This window comes from Bactrocera oleae, chromosome 6 (assembly GCF_042242935.1).
Source record: "Bactrocera oleae isolate idBacOlea1 chromosome 6, idBacOlea1, whole genome shotgun sequence".
NCBI classification, from domain to species: Eukaryota; Metazoa; Arthropoda; class Insecta; order Diptera; family Tephritidae; genus Bactrocera; species Bactrocera oleae.
This window is the reverse complement of record NC_091540.1, coordinates 63,442,434-63,458,236: the sequence shown is the minus strand read 5'-3', so window position 1 is coordinate 63,458,236 and position 15,803 is coordinate 63,442,434. Positions and strand designations below refer to the sequence as shown.

At 31.0% G+C, this 15,803-nt stretch overlaps 1 protein-coding gene across 1 annotated transcript; it reads left to right on the top strand.

Moving 5' to 3' along the window:
• Positions 1–1,162: 1,162 nt before the first annotated feature.
• Cpr62Bb (Cuticular protein 62Bb) lies at positions 1,163–9,872 on the top strand. Its single transcript, XM_014248306.3, has 5 exons — positions 1,163–1,256; positions 1,361–1,564; positions 2,659–2,755; positions 3,043–3,249; positions 9,209–9,872. The coding sequence occupies exons 2-5, from the start codon at positions 1,475–1,477 to the stop codon at positions 9,388–9,390; spliced, it is 576 nt and encodes a 191-aa protein (XP_014103781.1). The 5' UTR covers positions 1,163–1,256; positions 1,361–1,474; the 3' UTR covers positions 9,391–9,872.
• The last annotated feature ends 5,931 nt before the right edge of the window (positions 9,873–15,803 follow it).

Below are 15,803 nucleotides of genomic sequence, written 5' to 3'. Positions count from 1 at the left end.
GTTTGGGTGTTACAAAACTTAATATACCCTGCTCAAGGTATAAATATTATTTAAAAAATCCCAAAATTAACATAAAACCAAACTGAACATGGGCGACCACTTATAAATGGGATTACGATTTTTAACTCCTACGATAGTTGTATAATAGTTGAAAATTCAAAACACGCCGATTTATGTAAGACGATCACTTAGCATAAAGTTCTATGTACATATCACATATGTAAATATTTACAAACTTAACAGTTGTTGTGATTGAAAAAACTTGATTTTCACTTTTTAATTTTAATATGTAAATATTAATATGTTTCTTTCATCCGTTAAACTCCATAAAATTTCATTGCTTATACAAATGAAATATATATTTATGAACTTTGGTGAATTAAGTAGTTTATTTTCAAAAATAACATAAAAGCCCAACAAGCAAAATATAAATATTTTCTATGTACGACATGACCCAGACAATGTTGTAACACAAATAAAAATATTGCAAATCTGACATATCGAGCAGCAATGTAATGTTGCAAAAATATCACCACTGGAATTAAAATAGTTTATACGCAAACTAGTGTGGATATCGTACAGGCACATATATGTACATATCAAGCACCCTTTCGCTCCCACTGTCCACATTTCGTTGTGATAATAAAATCTGCAACAACTACAACGACAGATGTTCAACGTGTAAAACTAAAGCTGATGCAGCAACAAAGTGTAACAAACCAGGCAGCCGCGAAGATAACTCAGATACTAACTCACCACACACCGCATTGTGGTGAAAAACATGACATATTAATTACCAATGAGTGCCTAGAGAATCGCCTCAGCTCAGAGCGCACTGTCACGCTTCGGCGAATGACAAGCATAAGCTATGCATTGGCTTGACGCTAACAGAGCCGCCAGCAATACCGGCATAGCGAACAATAGAACGCGCGTCCAACATTGCTCCAAGCAGATGCATAACACGCCGAAGTCGATAGGCGCAAGTCAAGCCACGTTAACAGCCATAAGCATAGCCAAGAGCAGCGCAACCGCAGCCAACGCGAAATGCTTGTTGTTTTTGTTTCGCCACGCCGCTGACGTTTGCTGCGCGGTGCCTGCATGTGACCAACTACTGGCTCACTTATTGGCTGCGTTGCGTTTTCTAGGCGACCGCGCGCTTGTTTTGTGTATTTAACGGAAACTTGATCTCAGAATCGGCACAGTATTCCGGGCAATTCAGCAGTGTGCAATTCGGCGGTGCCAACGAAATACTTAAAGTGCGAATTTCCTTTATAATTTTAGCATGCAAATTGATTTTAAAAATAGTTTATTGTGTGTTCAACTAAAATTTATTGAAAAAATATTTTATTTTTATTTTTAGCAAATCTTATAAAACCCTTAAACCTCTCCTTGCAATCTCACAAAAAAAGTGCAACCTTAGTGTTACCCTGTGTTTTCAAGCGTTTAACGAAGAGTAAATAAATTCATTAGAGAAATGGCAAGCCTGAAGTGTATAATGGCTCTCACGATGGCCTTCTATGCGAGCGCTGTGTTGGCGCGACCAGGATACGCTGTCGACTATTATGTGAGTGTGTGTTAGTTTATGAAATTTTGGACATTAAGCAAGTTGCGTATACGCAGTGGTGTGACTTACCAGAATGGATGTGCTGAATTATAAGTTTAAACAATTTTTTTTTTAATAAAATTAATAACATATAAAAAACCGTAGTAACAGAAATAACTTTCAAAGTTTCAACGGAAATTTTTTTCGTGCAATTTCTTGTTAGTGTCCTTTTTGTAAAAATCAAAATTCGCAAAATTTTCTGAATTTTTTTTCCAAATATATATATAAATTTCAAATTTCAAAACATTATGTATAAAATTTTTAAAATTACGCAGTATATTCTTCATTAGTAAGATCAATTAAGATTTTCAATTAAGATTTCAATCTAATTTTTGGGAAAATAATTACAAAAATAGCTTTCAAATTTTTTTCAGAAATATTCAGAATTTAAAAAAAAATATTAAAAGTAATAAATTTATCAAAAAACTCAAAATATTGTCTTCATGAGTAAATCTATTTTAATTTTTTTAATTCTATATAAAAAGAAATTAAAAGCGTAGCCTTTAAATGATTTAAGATTTTTAATTTGCTCAGACATGCTCCGACATGTATTTTTTTGTTGAGAAATATGAAATGATTTTCGAACAAAAAGCAAAATTATTTTCTTTCAGTTAATTATTAATCTCAAAAATATTTTAATAAATATATTTCTAAAAAATTTTTCAGTTTTTAAATTTCAAAATATATACATACATTAATAAATCAGAATTGTAAGTGAAATTAAAAATTTTTTTTTTTTAATTAGGTATTATCTCAAAAATATTTAACTAAATTTCTTTCAAAAAATTTTTTCAGTTTTAAAATTTTAAAAAGGGTATATACCTCAGAATTGTAAATCAAATATGTAGCACTTTAACGTTTTTTAAATTTTTTTATAATGAATAATTATGATTTTTGAAATGAAGAGAAGAATAGAATTATTCTATTTTATTATTTCGAAATCGACAATTTCCAAAATCTAATATTTTCTTATGAGCATAAACAACCGCCCAATCTTTTTGAAAACTTCAGTGACGTTTTAATTTTATAAAAATATTGACTTTTTCTTTCCACAGAACCATCCCAAATATGCATTCAATTATGGTGTAGCCGATCACACAACTGGTGATGTGAAGTCACAACATGAAACACGCGATGGTGATGTTGTTAAAGGTATAAAAACTCAAAATTTAAAAAAATAAACAAAAAAACTTTGTTTGAGTTGAAAATTTTCAACATATTTTTTTACAAACAAATATACTTGCTTCAAAATTTTCTTATCCAAAGTAATAAGTTAAAGGTATAAAATCTAAAAATTCAAAAAAACTCCCAAAATTTTTTTTTTAATTTTCAAAATAATTTTTCCAAATTACATACAAGAAAGTTGCTTGAACACCTTTTTAACCCAAAGCTAACTGAGCACTAAGCGAATTTGCATACAAAATCTTTTTTCCTTTCAGGTCAATATTCACTTGTCGAACCTGATGGCTCTATACGCACAGTCGACTATACTGCCGATCCCATAAATGGTTTCAACGCTGTTGTTACGAAATCTGGGCCTACAGTGCATGCACAAGCGTTAGTCCCTGGACCACATTACGAACCAGCACCTGTGGTGAAGCATGTTGCGCCAGCGCCGGTTGTTGTGCCAGCACCAGCGCCGTATGGTAAGTGTCCACTTGGTGAAAAATGCAAAAAAAAATCACGAAAACTGTTAATTAGTTGCTAAATAACCCCAAAGTAACTGACTGACTAATATATTATTTTCTTACTTAAAAGTAGTTACCAAGCTTACTCTTTACACAAACTCTTATAGAATAGTAATTTAGAGGAAATTTGTGATTTTTACTACTACTTTTTCATATAATGAGTCCTCTATCCGTTTTAAGTCCACTATCCAAATCTCTATACATTTTCCATTACAAATAGATCATCCATAACCAACTACTCACTTAAGGACTCCCATAACCACTCTCTTAGAATAATTTTCCATAGTTCCCCCACCTGTTTCAATACTTCAACTGTCAACTTCAATCATTTAGTAATCTTTATTCATTACAAAAATTGTAACGACAGCATTTGCATCTTCATCATTTCCATCATTTTCCCTGCACAGGCATTAACACATATCGCATGGTGAAGTTGTTGCGACGCCACGCCCATATCATCAATAATCAAATGCTCAAATTTCGCCCAGACGAAACAGTCGAAGCAGACTATAAGAATGATTATCATTACTAATATGGAATGAGTACAAAAATGCAAATGAAACAACCACCTACAGCGAGTAATTCACACAACTTCACAAACATAGGCACATACATATATATATACTTTTTATATATATTCATAGTGGTGTTTTAAGCTATATAGGTACGCCTTAGCCATATCACTGTATATGTATACTATTGTAATTAGAGTATATGCCTTAGTCACTTTAATTGTCGCCGCACAAATTAGCATTACTCATTTATTTTCCCACAAGGCAAGCACTCATACATAAGTGCTCAGAATATAAATGCAATTATAATAATAACGAGATCAGCGAGAAAATCAATATAGGTTATGTGTTTTATATCTGTTTTTATTAGTACAACGTGACAATCCTAGGCATCTCACGGCTGTTTAACTCATTTATCTAGTTATATATGAAAGTCTCGGTTTTTTGTTATTCACTTATAAATAATTTATTTTAGTCGAACACTTTGTTCTTTGCGCTTTTTTTTCTCAAAATAGAAATAATTTGCAATTTCCTGTTAATTCTGCGATGCAATGATGTGAACGCTGGGCACTTTCAGAGCACAGTTCAGAGGTTCAACAAAAGTTTTAGTATATACAAAGTAATAGCTAAGTTTAAAAAGAAAAAGTGCACATGCCGACTTAGAATATTTTTCGAGCATATAACTGACCATAATAAAAATAATAATTAATATATTTAAAAGATTTCAAAATAATACTTTTTTCATTTTTAAAAGTAGTTTATTTAAAATTAAAAATTCGACTTACGATTTTTCTACTTTACTTCAATAATTTTGTTCAAAGCATACGAAATTTATAATTTTAGTTTCATTTACGGTATTTTGATATGTGAATTTACAGAAATTTTATAATGTTGAAACTACCTTCGAATTAATATCGAAAGAGTTTCAAAAGCTTTCTGCAACTATAACATCTTTCTTCTGGACGTAAAAATCGCATTTTGTTCTTTTCGATAATACAAAAATAGTAAAAATATTTTCCTATTCTTTCCAGTCTAACAATAGACACTATTTATTTACCGAAAGATTTTCAAATGAGCTTAAAGCTTTGATATTAAAATAATACTTTTCGATTACCCAAAATTTTTTGGAAGAGCTTAAAATTTTCATTCTGAAATAATTTTTAGTTTCTAACAGGAAAAAAGGACAGTTTGTAAGCAAATAAATATCAGGTGATTCAAAATGCACTAAAACCATTTTTTAAATATTGCTTGTCCAAACAATGTATAATCTTTAGTTACTGAAAAGCTTTTGAATAAGCTTAAAGCTTTGATATTAAAATAATTCTGGTTCTCAATCATTAAATGAGCCATTTCATTATTTTCCAACTATTTTCTGCTTAACAGTAAATACTTTTTAGTTACCGAAAAGCTTTCGAATGAGCTTAAAGTTTTCATATTGAACTAATTTTTGATTTTTTAACAATAAATAAGGGCGTTTGAGGACGAATCAAATCGCTTAGTAATTACTGCATGTATAAGATATATTATCCATAAAATATTGTCTCCGACATTACATAATTTATTACGGTTAAAACTATGTCGTGCACGTGCATAATAAATATAAATTAACAATAATAAATATAATATTAAAAAAAAAATATTACCACTTCGATTGAAAATTTAAAAAAAATAATCTCTTTTTTATATAAATTATGAATTGAGATCCCAGAAAGGTGTATAAAAATATTATAAAAAATACATACAACATAAAAGCTAATTTATCAAGACTGACATTGCAAAAGATACTTATGTGTTAAATCAGTTAATATAAAACAATTAATTTACTTTATGTGAAGACAAGACTGAAATATTTTTATTTAAAACTTAATTAAAATACATGTTTTCAACACTCCACAAAATCATTCCTGTAAAAAAAATCATCAAGATTAATTTCCTCTACAAATTACCATACAGCTCACATATGCTTCTCCACACCTGCATATTTGTGTGCGAACTCTTCTATTTCATTGTTTTTATTTTCACTAATATTCTTCAACTTCCCACCACTACCCAAATCTTCACTTTACAGCGCCTTAGCCTCAAATAAAGTAAAGCCCCATAACAACAGCCTCCCAAACGCCCAACTGAAACACCTCTCACCTTCAATTGCTGCACTCAAATACGCCGCTGGGCGTAATACTCGCCCATATTACTTCATAAGCTTTTTGTTTTCTTACGCAGCCTGATTGTGGGTTCCCAGATTACCATAAAATATTGCTAGGTATAAAAAAATATACAAGCAACATCTGCAATTATAAATAAACAGCAGTTTGCTAAGTTGCGCCGAGAAGTTGTGGGTACAACTATGTAATGAGCAGCAAAACAAAATTTCTAAGCTGAAAAAAATGTGTGCAATGTAAATAAAGTTTTTCACACAACTTATTTGCCAGCGCGTTGTGGCAGAACAATAGGCGACAGGTGACACATTTAAGCGTTGGATAGAAAATTGCGTTTTTTTTCGTCATATAAAAAATACAACACTCTTGCCTAACACTCGCTGAAATAATAAGCCAATATAAGCTTATATCAGAGCATATTTAATTTTTTTCTATCAAACCAACAACAATAGCACTTTGCTCTAAAAAGTAGCTCTGAAAAAGTAACCACTAATTCACGAAATAAATCAATTGTGACGCCAACGGTTTCATCAACCTAATGCCAGTTTAATAAATAACTATATAATGTTACACATTTCATCGGTATGCATCTGGTATACACACACACACACACACTCAAACTTATACAACCCATAGCTTTCCTCAGCCCAAACAGCTGTGTGGTAATCTAAATGAGCGCATATGTTTTACCTTTAGTGCCTTCGTTGTTGTTGTTATTGGTGGTATATACGTTTTTCCCAATGCTGTCACTTGGCACCATATTTGGCAATATTTGAAATTTACTCCCCCATTTGCAATGAAATTTCGTATCACTTTTATAGTCTTTCACAGTTTGGTATCTATTAGCATCGATGTGAAAAGCTGTTGCTGCATTATTAGCACGCAAATTATGTGGTTTATTATTATTATTGTTGTTGTGTTGGTTTTTGTTTTTTTTTTTTTTTGGTACAGAAATAGTTGCAAAAACATAAAAATTGAACTGTAGTACTCATTAATTGTTGTATCGATGATCAAGTTCGTCGCTTAAGTCTTTTGAATGTTTAGCTAAATATTTGGATAACGTGATTTTAAATGAGGTTTTCAGCTTAATAGACGCAGATATTTAACTTTTAATCAAGATTTTTTTAATTCTAATGCCAATTTAATCTAATCTAAAGTATAAACCCACTCTTACTAGTAGTTCAAAGTCCGTATTTTATGTTGACTAAATGGCATGCAGCTCCTTAATAAAATTTTTTCATGATCAATTATGCTTGACAGGAAATTAAAGGCATGGCTTGAGTAGCCAAGTCATAGGTCTAACCGATTTGTCTGTCTGTCTTACCGTTTGTCTGTATTAACGCGTACTAATCACTCAGTTTTTGAGATACTGAAATTTTGCACACATCCTTTTCTCCCTAAGAAACAGCTGATTTTTCGGAACTGCCAATATCGGATCACCATAACATATAGCTGTCATACAAACTGAACGATCAAATTCAAGTTCTTCTATGTAAAACTTTTTGCTTTGACAAGATATCGTTATGAAATTAGACATAGACTATTGTCAAAGGTAATAGTGTAATCTCCGAAGAAATTGTTCAGATCGGATCAGTATAGCATATAGCTCTCTTACAAACTGACTGAATAAAACTACATTTTGGTATGTAAACTTTTTTATTTGGAAAGGGTATTATAGCTTCAGTGCAACCAATGGTAAAATTTTAACTAAGTTTTTATAAATATTTTTTTCTTCTACATTTTGATAGGCGTAGTACTAGACGCATTCGAAATTTCTTTCTACATTATTAACGAAACTCTCTTTCCATTCTTTCTCGTCCAATGCCATCCCAAAACGCTCTTAACAGCAATACTTTCGCGTCTTTACATGATTTTTAAAGCAAAAAAATTAGTTTAATTTCATATATTAATAAAATATTTCAGCTACTAATGCCATATTTGATACGATTTATCATCCAACTACTTGCCTCAGTGAATTTTTGTTAAAATCGACTCTAATATGCCAAGGCAGATTTCTTTAATTTATGTAAAATTGTTTTATTTTCAAGAGAAACGTTCCAAAATATTTATAAAAAAATTGCCTTTCTTAAAAAATGGCTTTTTTTTTGTTTTGTGGTATTTTTAAAAACTATTCCATTCTGAAGAAAAACTTGCAAAAAAAGTTTTGGTATAAAAATTTCTCGAAAACATACTATAAAATAGATATCAAATATTTAAAAATAAGACTATGTAGATTTGAGTCAAAAAATTTAACTGAACCATTATAAAAGATGATGGTAAAAATATTTAAATGCATTATTTCGTAAATAAAAAAATTATAATAATAACTTTATTATTTCAAAATATTTCAAACAACAAAATATTGCAAACAAAAAAACGAAATTTTTACAACCAAAAAAATTACTTTTACAAAACAAATATTTTTCTACAGCCAAATTATGAATAAACAGTTCAATAAGCAACATATATTTAATAACTCAAACGTACATATATGCAAAATATATAATACATGCATACATAGCTATATATCAAACAACGTACCATAAAATATCCACAACGCAACACTAAAATCACGTCAAAAATAAATTAAAATAAATTCAAACAACGGTCATCATGCCACCATATTGCTTAAGCTTACTTCCCATTTGTTGCAGTTGTTGTGCGCTTTTTGCGAAAACACACAACAACAAAAAACAGCAAAATAGGCAGTGAACTGTATCTTTTACAGCGGCTTGCCGGCTTCCATGAGTTTCTTTTTTATTTTTATGCTAGCGAATATGGATGACATTGCTTTAGTTTAGAGACAAGTAGAGTTTTTGTTTTTGTTAATTAAGCTTGATCTTTTTTTCTTTTATTTGTTGGGCAATTGATGTGCGCACTGCGCACTTTAAGCAATTTGCACAGCGAGCAACATAAATTTGTGCAAAGTAATAGACACTTGCGTTGGCAGAGGAGAAGAGAAAAATTGTCATTGCTGGGGAAATATTGGCGCATAAATTTCAAATAAATATAGGCCAAATTAAATTTAGCAAAACTGAAAAAAATATATGAAAATTTATTTGTTTGTAGATTGTTTGTAAATATTTACGAAGTATAAAGTGCAGATATTTGTTGCTGTATTAATAAAAATATTTGTATATAAATATATAATCAAATTTTATAAATATTTCCATAGAAACCTCTAACCACCACTTTTTTGCAATTTATTTGTTATAAAGTTTTCATAAAATTCACCTTTTCCACTTGCAGCCCCCAAACCATACGCACCCATCGCTCCCATCCACTACGATTACGACGATTACGGTCATGGTGCTCAATACGAATACGTGCCCCAATACAGCGGTCATTATGGTGGCGGCGCCGGCTACAACGCTCACTACGACGGACACTACGGTGGACACCATGGCGGTCACTATGGCGGTCATTATTGAGCGGGCGGAAGCAGCGCTCTCAGCTGAGTACAACTCTTTTCGGCTCCGTTAATTGCGTTCGTTCATCAGCAGTTGACACTTTAAGCCACTATATTTTTTCTACGTATATCTTCCATACTTACTGCCTACAACTTACTCGCCAAATGCTTTGAAATCTTCGAATATTTTATAACTGAAGCTATTTACCGCCAATGTCCATCAAAGTAGTTTATAAGTTTGTATTGTTTATTTTTAGTTTTTTTTATACATATTTTTATTTTATTATTGGTTGTTGTACGTTATGTTTATTGTGTGCAAGCTTTAAATTTTCATTGCCGTACGTATATCCACCATTCTTGTAACAAAATAATATTTATAACAAACGTATGTATGTAAGTGAAGAAGATCATGTATAATATATCATTTTATATGTAATTCTTTTTATTTGTAATAAAATAATTTTTTTTTTGTAATGCGACAATAAAACAAATACTCAAAAATTACTTAAAATGCTTTGATTTATTTTACGGTATTATTATTTTTCTTTCATTATCTAGCGATCATAGCGCTAATGGCGCGAAAAACCAATAAAAACAAATCATGAATTTTTCATCATACAAAAATTACTAAAAATCCATAGCAGAAATATTTTAGTGACAGAAGTGAGATTGCTTATAGGTATGACAGGTAGGCTAGATACATATGAAATATACTCGATCTATCTATCCTCGATATCTTACTTTTAACGAATTAGACAGCAACGTGGCAGATTTTTTAGTCAAACTTAAAGGCTAATATAACCAAAACTTTTACAGACGAGAGCATAAAGTTTATAAGCAAGAAAAATACATAAATGTGTTGAATTACAAAAAGTCACTGGAATTCGTTTCGTTGCAATGAAAGAGTGTCGCCAGAGCTGATCATGTGTTTTGCGAAAATCCGACCTACAGGATTTAAATATGTCTGGAAATTTGTTTCTAGTTAAATCAATTTAAGCTTCGCATTTAAAAAGGGATGAAAAAAAGTTTCTTTCCTAATGAAATACTATTTATATACAAATAACAAAGTTTTCCGTACAAAAAATTGTCTTTGATGGGTCAGTTTTTATAGCAGCTATATGCTTTAATGTTCTGATATCGGACATTCTGGACAGAAAAGAAAAACTTCAGATTGATATCTCAAAAGCTGTAGGCAGACAGACGAAAATGGCTAAATCGACTCAGCTTATCATGCTGATATATTATATACATATGTTTATCTTTATAGTGTACCTTACGTTTGCTCCTGGGTGTTACATAATTCGCAGCAAACTTAATTTACCCTGTTCAGGGTATACAAACTCTACATAATGATTTTAGTTGACCGAAAAGTTGGAGAATTAAGCGGTTATCGTACCCTTAATAATGTAGAATATTAAAATCGAAATCGCCAAAAAAAAATCAAGTGAAAATTATATGCAGTTACGTCAAAAGCCCATATCTCAACTACGACCTTCGGTTAAAAAAAGTATACAACGTCATAGTAAAGTAAACTGATCAATTCTGAATTCTATATGTTAGCTACATGAGTATGTGTATTATAAAATTTGTAAACATAAATACTTTAAATTTACTCATTCTGCCCTTAGGTAATGCTTAAACACAACTGCACTGGTAGAACAAAAATAGGTCGACCGCTCGGTACCCCTAAAAACAGCTTTGTTTCGAACCTCTCGTTTTGCATTTACTAAATCTCAATTTTCTAAATGCAATATTTTCGTTGCCATTTATTATTATTAAGCTATTAACGAATTAATTTTAATTTAAGATTTAGGAAGATTTTAGTTTGGCAAAACTTTGACGATTTCCTATCCTTTAAAAAGCCAAATAATTGACCCGTTAAATAATAATAATAGTTAATAAAAAATTTGTTCTTACGGCCCGACTAAGAACTGATAGCATTGCCATACCGCATCCTATATAAAAACCACAGTACCTTCAAAACTTTCTTAGGTTCGTGTTGACGATAAGACAACGCTTAAAAGCCAAGCTAAGCTCTAACTTAATTTAAATTGCATACATTTAGGCGCGTTTAAATTTTTTGCTTAATGTTACATTTCCGGTGAGTTTGGAAAATGTTTGAAAGTTTGGACATTATATACAGAAACTGGTTGACATTCCTCCAAAAATAAGAAATAATAGGCGGAAAATTCATTTCATTTCAAATATCGGTTTCAGTTCAAATATCTATATAAATTTTCATATTGTCAAATAATTTTCAACTATTGTTTTTTGTTTTATATAACCAATAATTTAACCAAATGTATTAAAATATTAATTTACATACAGGAACAACAAACAAACAGATTTTAAGAAATTTGAAGGTACAACTCAAAGCCTATATTTTATAACTTAAAAATTAGATCTGCAAAGAATAATAATTAAGCACATAAATTAAGTGAAAAATCTGGAATTGTGTCAAGGATTCGATTGGAATTTAAATTGGTTTAATCCATTATTAAATTTATTAAAAGATATATTAAATTGGGCGTGCCTTCAAAGACTTACATTATTCTGCACTTATTATTGTTCTCGCCTTCATTACTACTTGTCTGCCCGACTTTGTTTGCGTGCGTGGTAATTTATCTACTTTATATAAAAACTTGCAAAATATTTATCGGTGAATATTGCACAATAGTTAGCGGAATGTTTGCACTTTTTTATAGACAACTTTAAAAAGTTTCATAAAAACGATCAATCAATCGGAAAATAATAAAGTGAAATGGACATAATGTCACAGCATAGAGAGAATTTTTTTCTAAAGGAACCATTTGCAGCTTATTTATTAATCATAGGAAAAAACTGGAATTCAAATGTTAAATGGTAATCGCATATAAAAACTGTGAAAGACAATTTATTGCAGCAAAGAAGGAGAACAAATAATTTCAAATCATCAATTATAATTACTTTTCACAACTATTGGTGTCATTTACTGTTGCAAATAGAGTGCAATGAGTACAATCTATTAATTGAAATGGGTTAATCAATAAATCAATTGAATCGAATTGTTATTTACTTGTTATGTTGATGTCATTGTAGGTTTCTCTGGACACGTGGCGTTCCCAGTAGCGGGCGGATTTTTTGTTTCGAAAACAGAAAAGGATCAGAAGAAGTCAAATCCGGCGAATACGATAGCTCAGCGATAACTCCTATTTCATGGTTAGTCACAAAGTCAGTTACAATCATGATTAAATAAAACGGTCTATACAAGCCTTATACCCAAAACTAGATATTGAGATACTCTGCTATACTCTACTATATCTTTTATGCCAACACGAGGATCTTCAAGCATTTTTCCGTAAACTTTTCCAATGTTTGCCTCATTAACAGAGGTGGCTGAACGACTCGCATGAGGCAAGTTGACTTCACGACCTTCACTGAATGATAAGTAGACCATCTTAAACACGTATACAACATTTTCCACAATTAAGTATGCGCGATTCCATTGAGAACAAACAATTTCAACCAAAATTATTGTTCTAACTTTATTTTACGGTTAAAATTGCCAAGCAAATCCAAACCAAACCTATACTTATAGACATATTTAGATCAAATTTCACACACACAAAAAAAAGGTTGTACCAACCTAGGAAAAATATTTATCGTTTAGGTTAAAATAACAAAAAAGTGCTGCCAGAAATAGAATCCTTTCGTCAACTCAATTGCACCTTTTATCGACGGTTGATTGCTGATGATGAGTAGATACTCGTGGGTACTAATAAAATGGATATAAATTGTAGTTTTAAAACTGATATGAGGTAATCATAACAAACTTCAATTTCATATGAATGGACTAATTCTATCGTCTAAGACGGAATTTCGACTTGGTATCGAAAACGAATAGACTTCTCTTTATATAAGGTCTATTAAAAACAAGTCCATTATTTTCCTAAAAGCTGGCACTAGTAATCTGTGTCTCTGGTTGTACAAATTCTCTCGAGTTGCGCTATACCGCGTTAGAAAAATAACATGACGTAGAAAAAGAAATTCTCAGATAATTTTTTGATTACTTCACTCAGTAATATTTGAACACTCGTTTGGAGATCAGCAAAGAGAATATACGCAAAATGTAGCAGTTTTCATCGATATTGACTAAAGCAAGTTGGTTGAAGTTCTGAATATTTTGTATGGTATTGATACTCTTATTTTTGGTTTCATCGATCTGGTTTCGGTAATTTTAATGTCAAATATGCACTATGCTCTGGATGGTAAATTGTCGAGAATATCGATAAAATAATCAAAATCGTCATATACTCGATGTATGGATTCCACCTGAGTTAAGGCGAAACCTAACGAACCGAATTTCCATCAGCGAATCGCTGCTGAATTGCAAGAAAAGCGTTCCATTCCTAAAGCGGATGGTTACTGGTGATAAAAATAGGATCACTTACAACAACAAGGTCAAGTGAAAAAGGTCGTGGTAAAATCACGGTGCACCGGTGACCGCTGGTATTCAACTGTTTTCCGTTCGGTTCAGATTAGGTACAAAATCCTTTAATAAATATCTATCCATTTAAATTTTGTAGAATCTCTTATATGTAAAAACGTGAACAAGGGGGTTCAGTAGCGTTTACTTTATACATTTTGTAATGATTTCGCGCAATAATAATAAGTTACTCCCTATCTTTCGGAGCCATTACAGTCCAACCGCGCACAGTAATGCTGAAACTGAATTAAATGCTGGTTTTGTAAGGCGATAACATGTTAACTGAATTTTAATCGCTTGTTTATGCGGGAATTATTTGCAATTTGTGGTTTAATATTAATAAGTCTCGCCTTGCACACATACAAATATAATATTTTTCCCATTAACCATATAATATCAGTTTATTCATAATTTCTGTAGCAAGCGGTAGTATGCAGGTAATTGGTTGCAATAAATGTAATTAGGACATTAGTTTTGAAACTCTCGATTACTATATAAAAAGGGTTATCTAAAATATTATTCGATTAGAGCAAAAATATTCGGACTTTATGAGGGTAAAAGTGGTGCAATGCCTTCAAAAAAGGTTTGTCCTATTTTATTTTGTAAGAATTTGTATAAAACTTTTAAAATTTAAATTTTATGCTACTGTAATATTTCCAAGTTTTTTAAATGTTTTCTACATATGTAAACATTAGCTCTAGGACCCGAATTTTAAACTCTAACAATACATTTTAAAATTTTTTGAATTTTTTCCAAAACGAAACACCACATTCTAAATTTTTTTAATTTTTCAATTTTTTCAGTTTTTGCTTACTTTGTAAACAGTTCCCTTTCATGCTTGCAGTGTTGCAATTTCACGTGCTTGCACATAGCCCACAAAGTACAATAACAATGCGCAATCGACAAAGAGTGAACGTGCCAAAGTCAATTTAATACGAAAACGTGAGATGAGTAAACCAATGCGTGCAGGAGAATCTCGATATGTTAGCAAGCAATACTCATATGTACTTATATGTATGTATGTTTGGAGGTACTCAGCTTTAGGTACGAAAATAAACATATCTTTTTTGTAAAAATGTAAGCGTGTTTTAATTTATGTACGTACAGTGTTGTGAGAAATAAAAGCAACTGTTTATGTTATGTATAACGATAAAAATTATCGAAAACGGGCTATAACTTTTTAAGACCCCAGAGACCGAATATGTGGATATCAGTGCTAATATGTAGCTGACTTTTTTTCGAAAAAATCGGAAAATTTTTGAAATATATTGTTGGAATTAGCAGAGAATCGTTTTTTGAAAATAGTGTGTTCTTGGGTCAAAACTGGGAAAAATCAGTTTAATATATTCTCTAGTCCTCATGTAACTAAGATTGAGATTTTCGCTACAGGTTGACTATATGCCTGTTATATCGGCCAAAATGAAATGTAAATATCGTTTATATCAAATAACATGTTCGTGTAATCAAAATCGATAAAATCTGGTTAATAAATCTCCTAGCTCTTTTATATACCTAATATAAAAACTTCAAACTTTTGGTTGACTTTATACCGTATTTCTCAGTGAATATATAGAGATCTTAGCACAATTAAGCGAACGTATAATATTGGATATCCTAGAGGCTATCGGATTACTGTAGTAAATAGCTGTCATATAGACTTTTTGATCAAAAATAAGTTCTTCTATACAAAACTTTTTTACTTAGTAAGGTATCTTCGCGAAATTTTGCATGCAGTATTCTCCAAGACAACGGTGCAATCTACGAACAAAATTTTCAGATCGGAACACTATAGCATATAGCTGTCATACAAACTGACCGATCAAAATCAAGATAAAGATATTTTGACACCCTTTTATGTTAAAAGTACATGAAAGGATTACTAAATTTTTTAACATTATTGTCGTTGATTATACAGTATTTGAAACAAAAGATGTTTGCGGTTATTGACTGTTTTTAGTCTTTCGATACAG

Coding starts and splice junctions, on each gene's coding strand:
- Cpr62Bb (XM_014248306.3), top strand. CDS start 1,475: ATGGCAAGCCTGAAGTGTATAATGGCTCTCACGATGGCCTTCTATGCG. Junction 1,565..2,658: donor GATACGCTGTCGACTATTAT/GTGAGTGTGTGT, acceptor TTCTTTCCACAG/AACCATCCCAAATATGCATT. Junction 2,756..3,042: donor CGATGGTGATGTTGTTAAAG/GTATAAAAACTC, acceptor TTTTCCTTTCAG/GTCAATATTCACTTGTCGAA.